Source organism: Caloenas nicobarica, chromosome 13 (genome assembly GCF_036013445.1).
Source record: "Caloenas nicobarica isolate bCalNic1 chromosome 13, bCalNic1.hap1, whole genome shotgun sequence".
Lineage (NCBI taxonomy): Eukaryota > Metazoa > Chordata > Aves > Columbiformes > Columbidae > Caloenas > Caloenas nicobarica.
The window spans coordinates 9,544,680-9,558,471 of NC_088257.1; the positions used below are offsets into that span (position 1 = coordinate 9,544,680).

The 13,792-nt window shown below is 38.9% G+C and overlaps 1 protein-coding gene across 1 annotated transcript in view; it reads left to right on the forward strand.

Moving 5' to 3' along the window:
* Window positions 1-13,792, forward strand: part of TRPC7 (transient receptor potential cation channel subfamily C member 7) — a 69,701-nt gene that overhangs the window by 37,959 nt on the left and 17,950 nt on the right. The window contains exons 3-5 of the mRNA XM_065643976.1: window positions 663-827; window positions 6,382-6,598; window positions 11,975-12,208. Coding sequence (XP_065500048.1) covers window positions 663-827; window positions 6,382-6,598; window positions 11,975-12,208 — 616 coding nt within the window. The remainder of the gene's footprint in view (window positions 1-662; window positions 828-6,381; window positions 6,599-11,974; window positions 12,209-13,792) is intronic.

Below are 13,792 nucleotides of genomic sequence, written 5' to 3' on the forward strand. Positions count from 1 at the left end.
AGTTACAGGATACAAAACACGTACTTTCTGTACCAGAGCACCACAGCTTTTCCTCCTGCTTTTAGATACGTCTTTTTGTCCGATCAGTAAAGAATGAGCTGTCACTTTTGGAAGGTACTCTGAGATAAAGCATTTAAAGTAGCAAAATACCAGCCAGACCTCTTATAGTTTACAGGAGGAGAAGCATGAAGAATGGTTCACTTTGGCTCCATATGCAGTGAATAGAGCAATATAATATTAGTGCTGTGGTGAGCTACCATTTCAAGGGCCTATGTCTTTAGGAAGTTATCAGAGTTTTGGAGTTTTTTCAGCTTGACATCAAATTGCCTCTCTGTTTCTTTTCTGAATCTCAGTGTAGCTTGTCTTACCTTAGGAGGCTCTTTGTCAGTGCTGGCCACTGATGGATGTTGGGGTTTGGCCCGGATGGTCTGCTGTCTAACAAAACTCTTTTCTAGAGAAGATGAGAAGCAGAACACATTCTGCCACCACCTGGGGATTTTGGGTGACTAGTTTGTAGTTTTCTGTTTGTGACACCATAAGCTGCGTTGGACAACAAAGATGAGCTCTGTCTTGTTCTACTGGCAAATTCAGCAGGTTATTCACTGAAATCTCGTCCTCTTCAGACAATGCTACTGATACTTCTATTTCTGTTTCTCTTACAGTTTGTTGCTCACCCCAACTGCCAGCAGCAATTGCTCACCATGTGGTATGAAAACCTCTCAGGCTTACGGCAGCAATCTATAGCTGTGAAGTTCTTGGCTGTCTTTGGGGTCTCCATTGGCCTGCCCTTCCTTGCCATAGCCTACTGGATCGCTCCCTGCAGCAAGGTACAAACTCATGAAGGTTTTTATGGTCATTTCTATCCAGGGCCTGGAGTGAAGTCCCAAGTTTTTCTGTAATGCTGTTGGGAAGTGATTCATGCCTTCCTCTAAGATTGCCCCAGAGGACAGCAAGCTTGAGGTGTTGCTTGATATACACAAATGGAGTTATTAGATATGGTCTGACATTCATCTTTAGAGGTAAAAAAGGAAGTGGCGTAGAAAAGGGTGAGACAGTGCATGGCAAGAAAATAATAGGAACAGGAAATGAATTGGAAATAACAACATGGGAGTGGGGTGAAGAAAGAAGGATGACCAAAATGGGAAATAACTAAAGGAAATTATCTTTGTTGCCCTTTTAGTTAACTCTGATGTTTAAACTCTCATTCAATTTAGGTACATTTTGTTGCAGGTTCCTCCCTTCTTCAGGGCTCCTTTCTTCATTTGCTTCTTCTTTTCGATCTCTTATTTTTAGTCAGTGGAGCATTTTTATTGCACATGTGCCTGAAACTCTGGCAAACCCCAGCTTCGTGCTGCAGAGAAGACTAGACTTAATTGTACAATCTTTATGGTTTTGAGGGAAAAGATTATGAAACTTGGAAAAATGCTACGTACCTGAATACGGCTGTGTTATGTCTCACAGCATCAGATGAAGTGGGAGAGTTTTTACGAGACCTAGAGGTCAAAGGACCAGAGCCAACCATTAGCTTAGGTAAATGCTTGAATTCTCTGTGGTATGAAATCTGTAGTGAGGTTTCCATCCTGAAAGAGTCTGCTCAAGCAAGTGGAGATAAATAGGCGTGTGGATGAGTGATAAATAGCTTTTTCACTACTCTTGCCACAGAAGAAAGGGGCGGCAGGGGAGGAGATCATTTCACATTCAGCAATAGCCAGCAACATCATTCATTACAAGGTAGAGATCTTCAGAAAGAGGCTTATTAGAGGTACTTAAATTTGATCAAAACGACCCGTGGCACTGGTAACATATTCAGTCTTGAAAGCATCTTCTCCCGCTTCCTTTAAAAGCCAGTGAGGAATCCCTTCTAAATTTGTCAAGCCCAGGAAATTATAGATCCATGGATGGGTATTAAGGAAAGACTATAATTTGAAAATATTTATGTTAGTGCAATCAGACAAACCGTTTGAAAACAGTCTTCCAGAACATCTGAGATAATAAAACATGTTTAATGCTTGATGTTCTCCAAAATGCCTCTGAGAAAAGTACTTTCTCTTGGAGCAATTGAGAATGTAACTTCATTTTCTCAAGGTTTACATCAACACAAAACCCCACAGCTTTTATGAATCCTGGACAGGACTCTGGAGTTCTACACAGAGGAGTCCATGTGAAAGCTGGGCTGTGTCGCGGGTGGTTTTAGTTAGGTCATAGTGGGAATTCAGGTGTGGAATTATCGCGTTGACTCTGTTATGTCAGACTTCAGCCTAGCAGGAATTTATGAAGCTGTTTAATTTCTTTCACCTCTGTTGAATGTGCTGGGAGTTGGCAGGTCAGCCAACAGCAATATTTGTGGGGTATTCTCTGATTTACTGAGGTTGCATTTGAATATAGCAATAGGTGGGGAGAACAATTAGATGAGAAATAAGTGGAGAAACTGAGAAGCCCAAAAACTAAGGGGAAGAAAACTGAGACAAAAAATTCAAAATAAATCAGTTTTAAAGCAGAAATTAGAAATTATTGAGAAAGTTATTTGGTTTTAATTTCATTTAAAAAATGGAGGGAAGGGGACTTTTCGTGGACTGTGATTTCATTACACTAAACCTTTCGTGCATTCTCATTTTTCGATGTTGCTTTCTTTCCACCCCACTTTAGACTCTGAAAAACCACATATAACCTTCTATCATAAAGTCAAATGTAAAGTTATTTCAGATGGAATTGTCTTTTAATGCATGAGTTTGCATTGATCAGAACAATGTAGTCTTGATTTTTGATTGGGGCCTGTGACAGAAATAACTGAATCATGAATGCATTTTTCCTCCGTGAATTGGTACCTCACCCAAAATCATCATTATTAGGTTCAAGGGCTGAGGACTGATGCGTGTATCCTCTCATAGTGGTACTGCAGACAATTTTACACAGGCAGCAGGATGGTGATGTTAACAGAAGATTTGTGTGTGATGCTCTGAGCAGCCCAGGTTTGTTCTGGTCAATTTTACAAGTGTTTTGTTTGGGTTTAAGTCATGGAAACAATCTTGATGCTACACAACTGGGTAATGAAATAATTTTACCATAGTAATAATCAGCTAAGATATTTAACTTAAATCAAATCAAATCAGGGCTTACTTAAAAGACACTCGGATGCCCAGGCATGAGTTAGGGACTCATGTCTGGGCTAAGACAGTGAGAAAAATGAAGGAAATCTCTGTAATGTGGAATACTGCTTATAGGAGTTGTTCTGGCCAATAGTATTGTGTATCACATTCTTGAGATGTATTGGTCAAATTTTGCAGTTTCACATAGGGTAATAGAGTAATTCATACCTCAAAATAATTCCATCATTGATGTATCATAGCAAGGCAAATCTTTTCAAGCCTTTAGCCTGTGTTTCCTAACAGAAAATTTTCTTCAATCAGGCTCTGCGGGGTTAGAATGTACCATACCAAATACCACCCTTGAAAATTTAGTAAATAGTATAACTAGTGTTTACAACTGAATACTTAAGTCTTATCTTGCATTCAGTTGCACACAGCCATCTTTATTAAAAGCAGTTTTAGTGTCAGTTGTTCATTCACCTCTTGATGCACAAACTGTTGATAAGACCCGTGAAGTGTAAGTCCATCTTATTCTGAAATATCTCTGTTGACTCATCTATCTCATGGAGGCTGTGACTCTGAAATGAAATGTTGGTGCCCAAAATTGTTTTGCCAGTGATCAAAAGAGAAGATAAGAGATAGAATGGAAGAACTGCATAGTCTGCTGCCCAAAAATATAATGACAGGAGCAAGCAGGACTCTTTGGACTGTCTGCAGAACTCCGAGAAGTATTTTCTTTCTTCTCTGGGAGGCTGAAGTACACATTCAAATGTTACATCACTAACAGAGATCATTTATACCCAGCTCTCATCGCCTGGGTTGTTCTCTGGCTTTCATGTAGCCATGCTGGGGATTTATGGACCGTAGCTCCCGCTGGGACACAGCCAGCATCATTTAAGCACTGGAACTTTAATGGTTCACTCCACCTAAAGCTGTACCTGTACCTTTTTACTCTGGGTATTTTCCTCCCTAGTTAAGCTACATACAATTTCTATAACGATATTTTTCATGCTTTCTACCATGAGCATTGTACTGAAAATAGTAATGTTTTTTTCGTTATGATATTTCTAAATTCATTTGTTGATGTCTCTTACAGTCGAGATTAACCTGCATTTAGAAACTTTGATTCACTGTCACATATTATATATTTTCTTTTTGACATCTCTGTATGCTTCATTAAGTTCGTATAATACAGATAAGATACTAAGTCATGAAATGAGCTATTGTCTTAAGAATGAACCTTTATATTCACACTCTATCAAGGTTTCTGTTTTAACAGTGACAGTCAGGCACTTCCCTGTGATCCTGGTTTGATGAAACACAATATTTTGATTTGAAAAAGTAATTGAGAAATTGATACATCCAAGTAGTTACACATGTTGAGTTTAACTGTACCATCTTGCTTGAAAAATATATCTTATTTTCATAAAGCATCAGGGTGACTGGAGGAACTGATGCTTGATTAATTTTTTACAGAATGTTCTAGTCAACACTTTCATCTCCTGTAGCTCTTAGCTGAAAATCAGGTTTCTGAGAAGATATGAAAAGTATCAGCTCAAGAAAGTTTTACACAGTAATAAAAAGGATAACATACTGGTGTAACACTGACTAAATGCAGACTTTTGTTAAATCAGTAGAGAATTAAGTGAAATTACCCACAGAATTCATTTGGTTCTGTAATGCATGGGATTATTCCTCTGATAACCAAGGCTGTGCTACTTTAATCTCAGATCTCTTCTTTTTTCTTTTTTTTTTTAATTTCTATAGACAGCAGAAAAGGTCTAATTATTCGGAGAGAATTCATGGTTCAATAGAAAGTACTTTTTCTCTTTTAGTGAATTCAGGTTAGAAATGAGTCTTGTACAGACTGCAAATGCACTTTCTTAAAACTTTATTGGTAAGGTCCCATATGCCAATAGTTTTTGTTATAATTTGCTCTTGCTCTTTGAGCTCTCTTAGACAGGTCACGTGAGGAAAATATCTGAGATTATTCCTGTATGGGACATTGTTCAAACTTATCCCATCACCCCATCAGCTCTGTACTGAAAACGTAAGTTCTGCTACAAAATGTAAATCTACCCAACACCAGCCATAAAAAGCTGTTGAGAACTAACACTACACCAAGGTTTGCAGCAAAGGAGTGAACCAGCATCACAAGTGTTGGGATTGGTTCACTCCTTTGTTAGACCTAAAGACCCCTCCTGTTAAAATATTTCTTGCTTTGCAATAATCAGAGACCTGGGCTCCTTTAAACAAAGCTGCTATTGGAAATAAGTAAGAAAACAGAAGATTTCCTTTTTCAGTCCCTTTTCATAATTCTTATGAAGCTTTATGATCAAGTAGGTTGATATTAAGACAATTTTGAGGATACCTAGTCATCAAGGTAAGTTAATCAGTGAGTAATATGCTGCAAAAAAAACTCCAAAATACCCATTGCTTTGACGAGGTTTCGGGAAGGGCACATGTGGGATGCGCTTTCATTGCTGTCTGTTGTATCCAATGCAACTGGCATTGATCCTTGCACTCCTAAAAATGCTTCTACTCTGACACCTTTCTGTACTAATGTTTTCTTAAATCACAGAAAATGTAAAAGGAAAATAGTGTTATTTTAACTAATTAACAGACAGAGATTTCAAGAAGAACGGAACAAATATTAGCTCTAGTGAAGAGACCTGCTGCTCTGACTCTTGGCTTAATGTATTGAAATAAATCCTTGTATTCTGGGGAGTGAATCTCCAGCTTTTGTAGTAATTATGAGAGAAGACTATCATACCGAAGCACATTAAAAGCATTACTAAAGAAACTTTAAACAGGCTGTTTCCTACACAGCGTTAATGAACCAAGAATTCAACATTAATAAAATATTCTAATATATAACGATGGTGTACAGAAGAGAAGTAAGCCCATCTTCAGGATTTATATTGACACACATGAGTACATTCATAAAACGCATATACACACAAACATGTCTCTTATATAAATGTCCTGTCTCTTCATTTTCCACTTACCATATGGCCAGGACAATTAGATAGTATATGTGGCTAGAAAGGAGAAATATAAGACGCTGCCATGCATAGAAAATTATCCAAAGGGCATAATTTGAACTGTAAAGCATAATGTCTAGTAATAGCAAAGAACAACTTGAACAAATCCAAGCCCCATTTATTTCATGATCTAGAATTCATTTCTGAATTCTTTTCACCTTGGGCAAATGGTTCAAACTTTTATAGGAAAAAAACATCCAGGAGATGAATGAGGGAAAAAAATCTTATGTCTCGTATATGTTCTGTTGCAGTTGGGACGGACCCTTCGAAGTCCTTTCATGAAGTTTGTGGCACACGCAGTTTCTTTCACAATCTTCCTTGGACTGCTAGTAGTGAATGCTTCAGATCGGTTTGAAGGAGTAAAAAATCTCCCCAACGAGACCATCACGGATCATCCAAAACAAATATTTCGAGTCAAAACAACTCAGTTCTCATGGACAGAATTGCTGATCATGAAATGGGTATTGGGTAAGCAAAAAAAAATTGTCTACAGTTCCTCCAGGGAAATTCAACATGACTAGGAATAGTATGACAGGCAGTTATAAGACAGATTTAAAAAAAAAAAAAAAGTCCCAAACCAAGCACAAACAAGCAAACAAACAAAACCCACCATGAAGCTAAATGAGAAGTTGGTGGAAGTAGTTTGATTAAAACAGGATCAAAGACAACTTCGATCTTTGTCACTGCTTTTGAAAATATGGAATGATGCTTAGCAAATTCTCACTTTCCTGATTTTCTGCTTTCCATGGTGAATGCTATAGACATTGTCTGTTTGCCTCTGTTTAATCATTGCATCTTAAAGAAGGAAATATAGTCATAGAAACTTATAGCTTCACTAGAGGACATTGCTCCATCTAATGCAAGCAGAAAAAAGTGTGTCCCTTGGGATATGGGCGACCTCTTTATTACCCTGTCGTGAGATCCTATTGTAATTCACTGAAACAGTTTCTTCAGATGCAAAAAGAGTATATTGTTATTTGCTTTTTTGTAACACATTCTAAGATCTAGTGATGAAAACTGCTAGATAAATACAAATTGAATTCTATTAAATTTATAGTATGAATTTTTACTGGTGAGAGGATAGCGCAGCAATCAAATCTTTTAAAAGAAATGAAGCTATCCAACAATTATAAAGTAGGGATTCATGTGGATGAACCCTTTAAGTTGAAAAGTATATTACATGTGCAAGAGTTTTAGGCAAATTCAGATGTATTATTTTTCTTACAGGCACAATTTATTCTGGCAGGTCAGCTACCTTGAACCACTAATCTCAACAAGCTCAGAAGGATTTATTGGGAAATGGAGCTTATCAATTCTTCAGAATCTTTATCTACCTCTTCTGTATCTATTTTTACTCACCACCATGATTTTGATTCTTTTCTTGCAGTGAATAATTTCACTGTTCCATAAGAACCGATGGCGTTAAACCGCCCTGAAAATAGAATAGGGCTGCTCTATCTGATGACTTCCTGGCCACCATTTCTTTGTTCCCTGTCCCCTTAATAATCAGAATCCCATACAGGATATTAGGCTAGGAAATACTGAATAAATGCCAGACTGGATAGAGTAAGTCTGTAAGATATATTTTTAAAATTATATTAAAGCAGTTGGACAAGATTATTAGATTTTAGACTAGGTATTCTTTTCTTATAGGCAGTAGGTATCTGTCTGCCTGGTGAGTTCCTGAGAGATGAAGAAAACACTTCATTTAAAGCGAAGGTTTTCACTTTTCTGGGAGAAGAAAGGTGATTCATTATACAGACTTCTGAATATAATGAGATTTTCTAATGACTGCCTACATCAGCACTGACAATCTTCTCTGGCCATTTTACCCGTCTGCCTACATAAAGCTCCACACAATGTTTCAGCAATACTAAGGTGAAAGTTTTGTGCACATGGCCTGCAGACAACTGGCAACTTCCCGAGCCCCATATGTGACCCTAAACTTTAAAGACTCTAACAGGACTAAGGGTGGTGGACTGCCCAGCCTTTTGGTGCAAAAATCTTATAAGTATTATAAATATGTATACATAAGTAGAAACATAATTACATAAAAGTAAATGCTGTAGATAAATATCACAGGTAAAGTTGCTAAGACATGCTTTTTCAAAGAGGTAAATGTAAGTAGAGAGTAAGTGTATGTTGAAGGATAATAAATCTAGCTCTCGCGTACTAAATATACATAGCTATATTTAATCCTACTTGGCAATACCTGCAGTTGCTGTCTTCAGACTCAACAGTGTAGGTGTACTACCTACATTTCTATTCATAGTACAATCAAAAAGTGTAATTCTATTTATTCTCAGCTTGTAAACCCATTCCTTCTCTTTCTGTTCTTTCTCCTTTCTCCTTCATACCATGGCAGTGATGATGGATGCTGATGACACATTACTTGTTCCAACCATAGCACATCATTTTTGAGAAATTAGTTTACAAGTCCTTGATCTTAGTTCTTTTTTTGGGGAGAAAATTGGCTGTCTGAGTTATCTGGCTGTCAACCATAAAATTATGACGCATATTCAGAATAGCATTATTTGAGGATAATGTGCTCCATTAGCATAGCATAGTGAGGCGACGAGTGAGCACAACCTGTAATAGCACTCTCTGCAATTAATCTTGCTGGAGATATGAAAATTGACTCACCTGTGTATGTTTTTAAGAGAAAACTACCAGCAGGAGAATTTCAGCCTGGAATTGTGCAAAAAGATACCATTGTCATCTCCTGCTCTCAACTATTTGTAATGCATGCAGGTAATGGAGTTAACCAAGCAGAGGTAATGACCTTCATCCAGGCAAGCACCTCATTCTGCTCCAAGAATCCATATCAGAGGCTTTATTTTCCATTGGTCTGCACCTCTGGAAAGGCTGTAGACCATTGCTGTATCAACCAGGTAGTGTTGATAGCCCATTTAACAACTCCATAAACAGCCAGATAAACGTTAGCATTTTAAGTGGGAAAATGACTCTTTGTTATGAATGACCATCCAAGGGCTGCAGATGATAAATGTGTCAGCAGAGAGAAATACTGCAATGCTCTGAAAGGAGAACTTGCCCCTTTTACATAGGGCACGGCAATTTTGGCTCATGCATCTCTGGCTCATTGTATGCCTTGGGTACCTCTCTCCCTGCAGCAGGGTCTTCCCACCTCTTGCCTTCAAATGAGGAAGGCTGGGATTCTCCTGATGAGCAATATGGACAAAAGTGTGCACTGGAAGCAAGGAGGTTTCATTTAGAAAGACAAAATCCCCACTGGAAAAGCAAATGAGGTAGCAGTTAAGCCCTGGGTAGAGACGCAGTCTGAGCACAATCCTCTCTCTTAATCCAACAGCCTTTGGCGGATCAAGCAAGGTTCAAAGGCAGATCTGCAGCATCAGCTGCTCATGATTTATGTACCATGCCAGTGGATATTAAAATCTGACAAACTGTTCCTTTTTGTGCACAGGTGGTGAACAGCACTTCTTGCACACTTCCATTTTTCTTCCAGATGGGCTGTGCCTGTAGTTTGACTCTCCTTCCCCAGCTGAAACCAGAAACGCCCATCAAGGTGACATTTCTGATGATCCTTGCTGTGAGAGAACAGGCACAAGAGACCTGCAGAAGCTTGAGAGTAGAAGCTGCTCATGTCCCACCTCTCTGTGTGTCAAACTCAGGAGAACAATCTCTCCTAGAGCTGTCGGGGACCTCAGAAACACCGTAATGAAATGCAATCACATCCTGGCAGATCTGCTTTGCCTATTTCTCTTCCCTTATTTCTGTTCTTACACCTTATCTTATGACCCATCCCCTGAATTTTAGCTGCTTTTTTCTTCTTGGTATTTTTACCTAAGGAGGAGCTCTGATTTACTCCCTCACAATGTATATACAATTACCCAGCAGTACTGTCCGAATAACTACTCTGACTTTTCTGCTTGTCCTGAATAGACATTTTTCCTTACATATGGATAAAAAATGATTGCCACACAGTTGGCACAAAGAATAATGTAAATTATAGGCCAATAGTGTGATACTTTCACAGAGCTATTCTAATTTTAGTCAGTCTACTCAGTTTTAGACACTCCTTACTTCATTAATCTGTGACTTAGGTATATTAAGTGATCAAGATTAGAAATAAATTTGGATAAAACAGTTAATATTTAAGCCAGAAAAGACATTTCTGGGTCTCAGTGAACAAGTACTCTGGTCGGCAGTGTTACCACGCATGTGATATTTCTTGAAGTGCTTTAGTACCTTCATATGACACACACGCATAATGCGTACAGCTGATGTCTCCTATCTATCACTTCTGGGATACCTTTTTTTTTAGCTAGAGATGTTTCTTTAATATTTCATCTTCTCTCTGGGACAGTTCCTGAGAAACTAATTCTTCTACTTTCTGCCTTAGACAATTTATTATTAAATCTTACTCATGGTGAATGACAGCTTGGGATGAAGTTCCTGCTTTTACTCTGCCAAGCACCCAGTGTCAAGGAGAAGAGCTGGGAGTGCTCAGCACTCAGCGGACTTCAGGCTCCCTCCCAAGTCAGATCTATATGGGGCAGAACCTATGTCAGGGTACAGCTCCAAGGACCTTCCTGGAGGTTCCAGGGATGTGGAGGTCACAGGCCAGCGATGCCTCAGCCACCAGTGGTATCAATAACTTAGCTTTCCTTTTTCTCTCAAATCCTTCCCAGTGCACAAGGACTGGCAGCAGCAGCTCCTCATTCCTCCAGCCTCTGGCTAGATTCACAGTGACTTGTTTCCTTCCCTATAACCCAGCCTTCGACTGCGCCTCTTGGGATACCATGAACTTCTAGGAATATCTGAAGCAGCTGAGCAAATGCATTTACATGTCACACCATGAGAGCTTCCAGCAAAGAGGATGAAGAAGAAGTCACAAAAAGGACAAGGTTGTAGGAGGCCACACGGAAATCAGCAGACACTGCTCCTGTTTGATTAACTGTGAATTTTGCTGCTGCTATGGAAACAGGATTGGGTAGACTGCAGGAAATATTCATCAGTGGGTTAAATATTCCAATATTTTAGCTATTCAGAAGCAAGATTTTGGCCCTGGAGCCCTGCTGTGATGGAAAGTTGAGCAAGCTGGTGAATTTGACTTGTGCTCTTCACTCCAGTTTGCCTGTTGAATTCACCTGTCCTCCCCAGCACTCCCCAGTAGAACATGGATGTCAAAACATTTGAATTTTCTGGGCATGGCATTTAGGTTTATCTGTAAGTCTGTTGTCAGAAAGATCCTAAATTCAGACTAAACTCAGGGCTTTCAAAGTGGTAGATCAGATCTTAATGTATGGAAATTCATTATTATTTAATGTAAGGGCAGAACTGTCTTACCTTTTCTCTGATCATACTGTATTTACTCCTGGGTCAGATTTTCTCATGCAAAGATCTGTTTCTGTTCTCAAAATGGACCCACACACTGGTTTAGGGAAGGAGGAAAACATCAGTAAAGCAAGTGATATCATTTTCAGTGGCACAGTTTAGCAAAGAGATTTTGAGGACAAGGGAGGAAATCTACATTTTTTCCAAACAGATCAGCAGTAGCATTTTCTAATGGCTTCAGTATTTCTGAACCATGCTTTCTCTGACATCACCAGAAATCTACTTTACTATTGACTCATACAGTGAAATTTTGAAATTTCTACCTCCTATGCACAAAAGGACACATGAGCTTGAAGTTTTTAACATTTTTTTAAGAAAAGATGACGTGAAACATCTTCAAGAAATTCAGCTTAATTGAAGAATATTTGCTTTAGTCTTAGAAGCTACTGTAGGTCAGGAAAAGGGTCCATCTGAATATAGAAATGCCTTCTGTGTTTAACGGTGAAACGTGCTCTGGCCTTTCTGCAGGCATGATATGGTCAGAGTGCAAGGAGATCTGGGAAGAGGGGCCACGCGAATACGTGCTACATCTCTGGAACCTGCTGGATTTTGGGATGCTGTCCATCTTCGTGGCATCATTCACCGCCAGGTTCATGGCTTTTCTCAAAGCGACTGAAGCGCAACAGTACGTAGATCAGTACGTTCAAGATGATGACCTCAATAATGTCACCCTTCCCCCTGAAGTTGCTTATTTTACTTATGGTAAGATGCTTTTTGCTTTCTAATGCTTCCTGTTCTTTTAAGCTAACGTGTAGCATGCTGAAAGCAGCTTGCTTTTTGTGATATTAATGAAGGGGTTTTTTTCTAATTAAACTAAAGTATTCTTCTCAGATATACCCATTCCAGCCATCTTTCTAAACAGTCAGAAAGGAATTAAGATCCAAGGCTCACTCAGTCTCTGATCTTGTACTAAGGCTACATTCAGGTCAATCACATCCTGACAAAATAGCTTGAGCAACAAATAATCAGGAACTAGGAGTGAGCAGAATATAATTTAAATTACAGATGAATGAAGCTGTGTGAACGAATATAGGACCATGAGCTGCATTTCTAACTGGTGGTGTGTAACGTCTGTTACATCCAACACCTGTATAATGGGAATACAAACACCAATTACACACATAAGCTGCTGCTCCTCCACAAAGAAAACCTTTATTTATCATTTCTAAGTGACAACATTTCAAAACGCAAGCAGTAGCATAGCTTTGACAACATTATTTTTGATGGCTGAAATGGTTTTTCTTTGACATTCAGAAATTAATAGAGTTTTGCACCCCAGTATGGGGACTGGATTCATTGTATATCTGTGCAAACTTTAGACGTAACCCTGAGCAAAATCCATGGGGATCACATGCCCTGACCCCACACCAGGATGCACAACCACAGGCTCACTGGTGGGTCCATGAGCTGGTCACACCGGCTCAGCCTCTTGGATGGTGTGTTCCCTCTGAAGGTGATGGGCAGAGCTTCCCCCTCCCTGCCGGGGCAAGCAAGAGGCCGCTGAGATGAATTTGTGGTTTTCATCTCTCTGGTTTGCTGCTGACCCATTTAAAGTGAGTTCATGACACAAAGGGGTAAAGGGTCCAGAACAGAATGTCACAACCAGATCCTGTGAATTCCTTCATCTGCTGCTTTTCCTTTGGTTGAGATTACTGCAAATAATGCCTAAGTTTACTGCTGTGTCCTTAAAGATGTCATGTTTTAGCTTCGAGTCACAATATCTTAATCAAGAAGCTCAGTGATGATATGACACTTATAAACTATATTAATATAAATGTTCAAATTTTCAGCAGATTAGATAAATGATGCATATCTAGTATCGACAAGAAGCTTTTTAAAGTAAAAATGTTAGAGTGACTAGACTGCAAGAATTAGTCTTGATTTAAATATAACACGAATATGATACACTTGATGTTTTTATCTGCTTTATCCAAAAAAATTCTAACTTTCTTGTCTAATGGTAAGGACAGAGATCTCAGTCTCCTTAATGCTTCCTTTCCAAATATTGACACAGTGTCATATATCCAAATCTATAGCCAAACTCCACTGTGTTGTAGTTTTGATTCTCCATCTCAAGGATTTCAGATGGAAAAGGCACAGCACAGTTGATGTCCAACTAGGAAACAGGAAATATCAAATTTGTTTAAAGCCATGCTATTAATTTTCTGCATGACTTTGGTAAATCCCAGTGACTTGTTCTTTTCTCATCTTTGACATGTGAAAAATACAACTAATTCTTCTCACCCCTATTTGTACAGTATGCTGACGACTTCCATGACCAGTTGT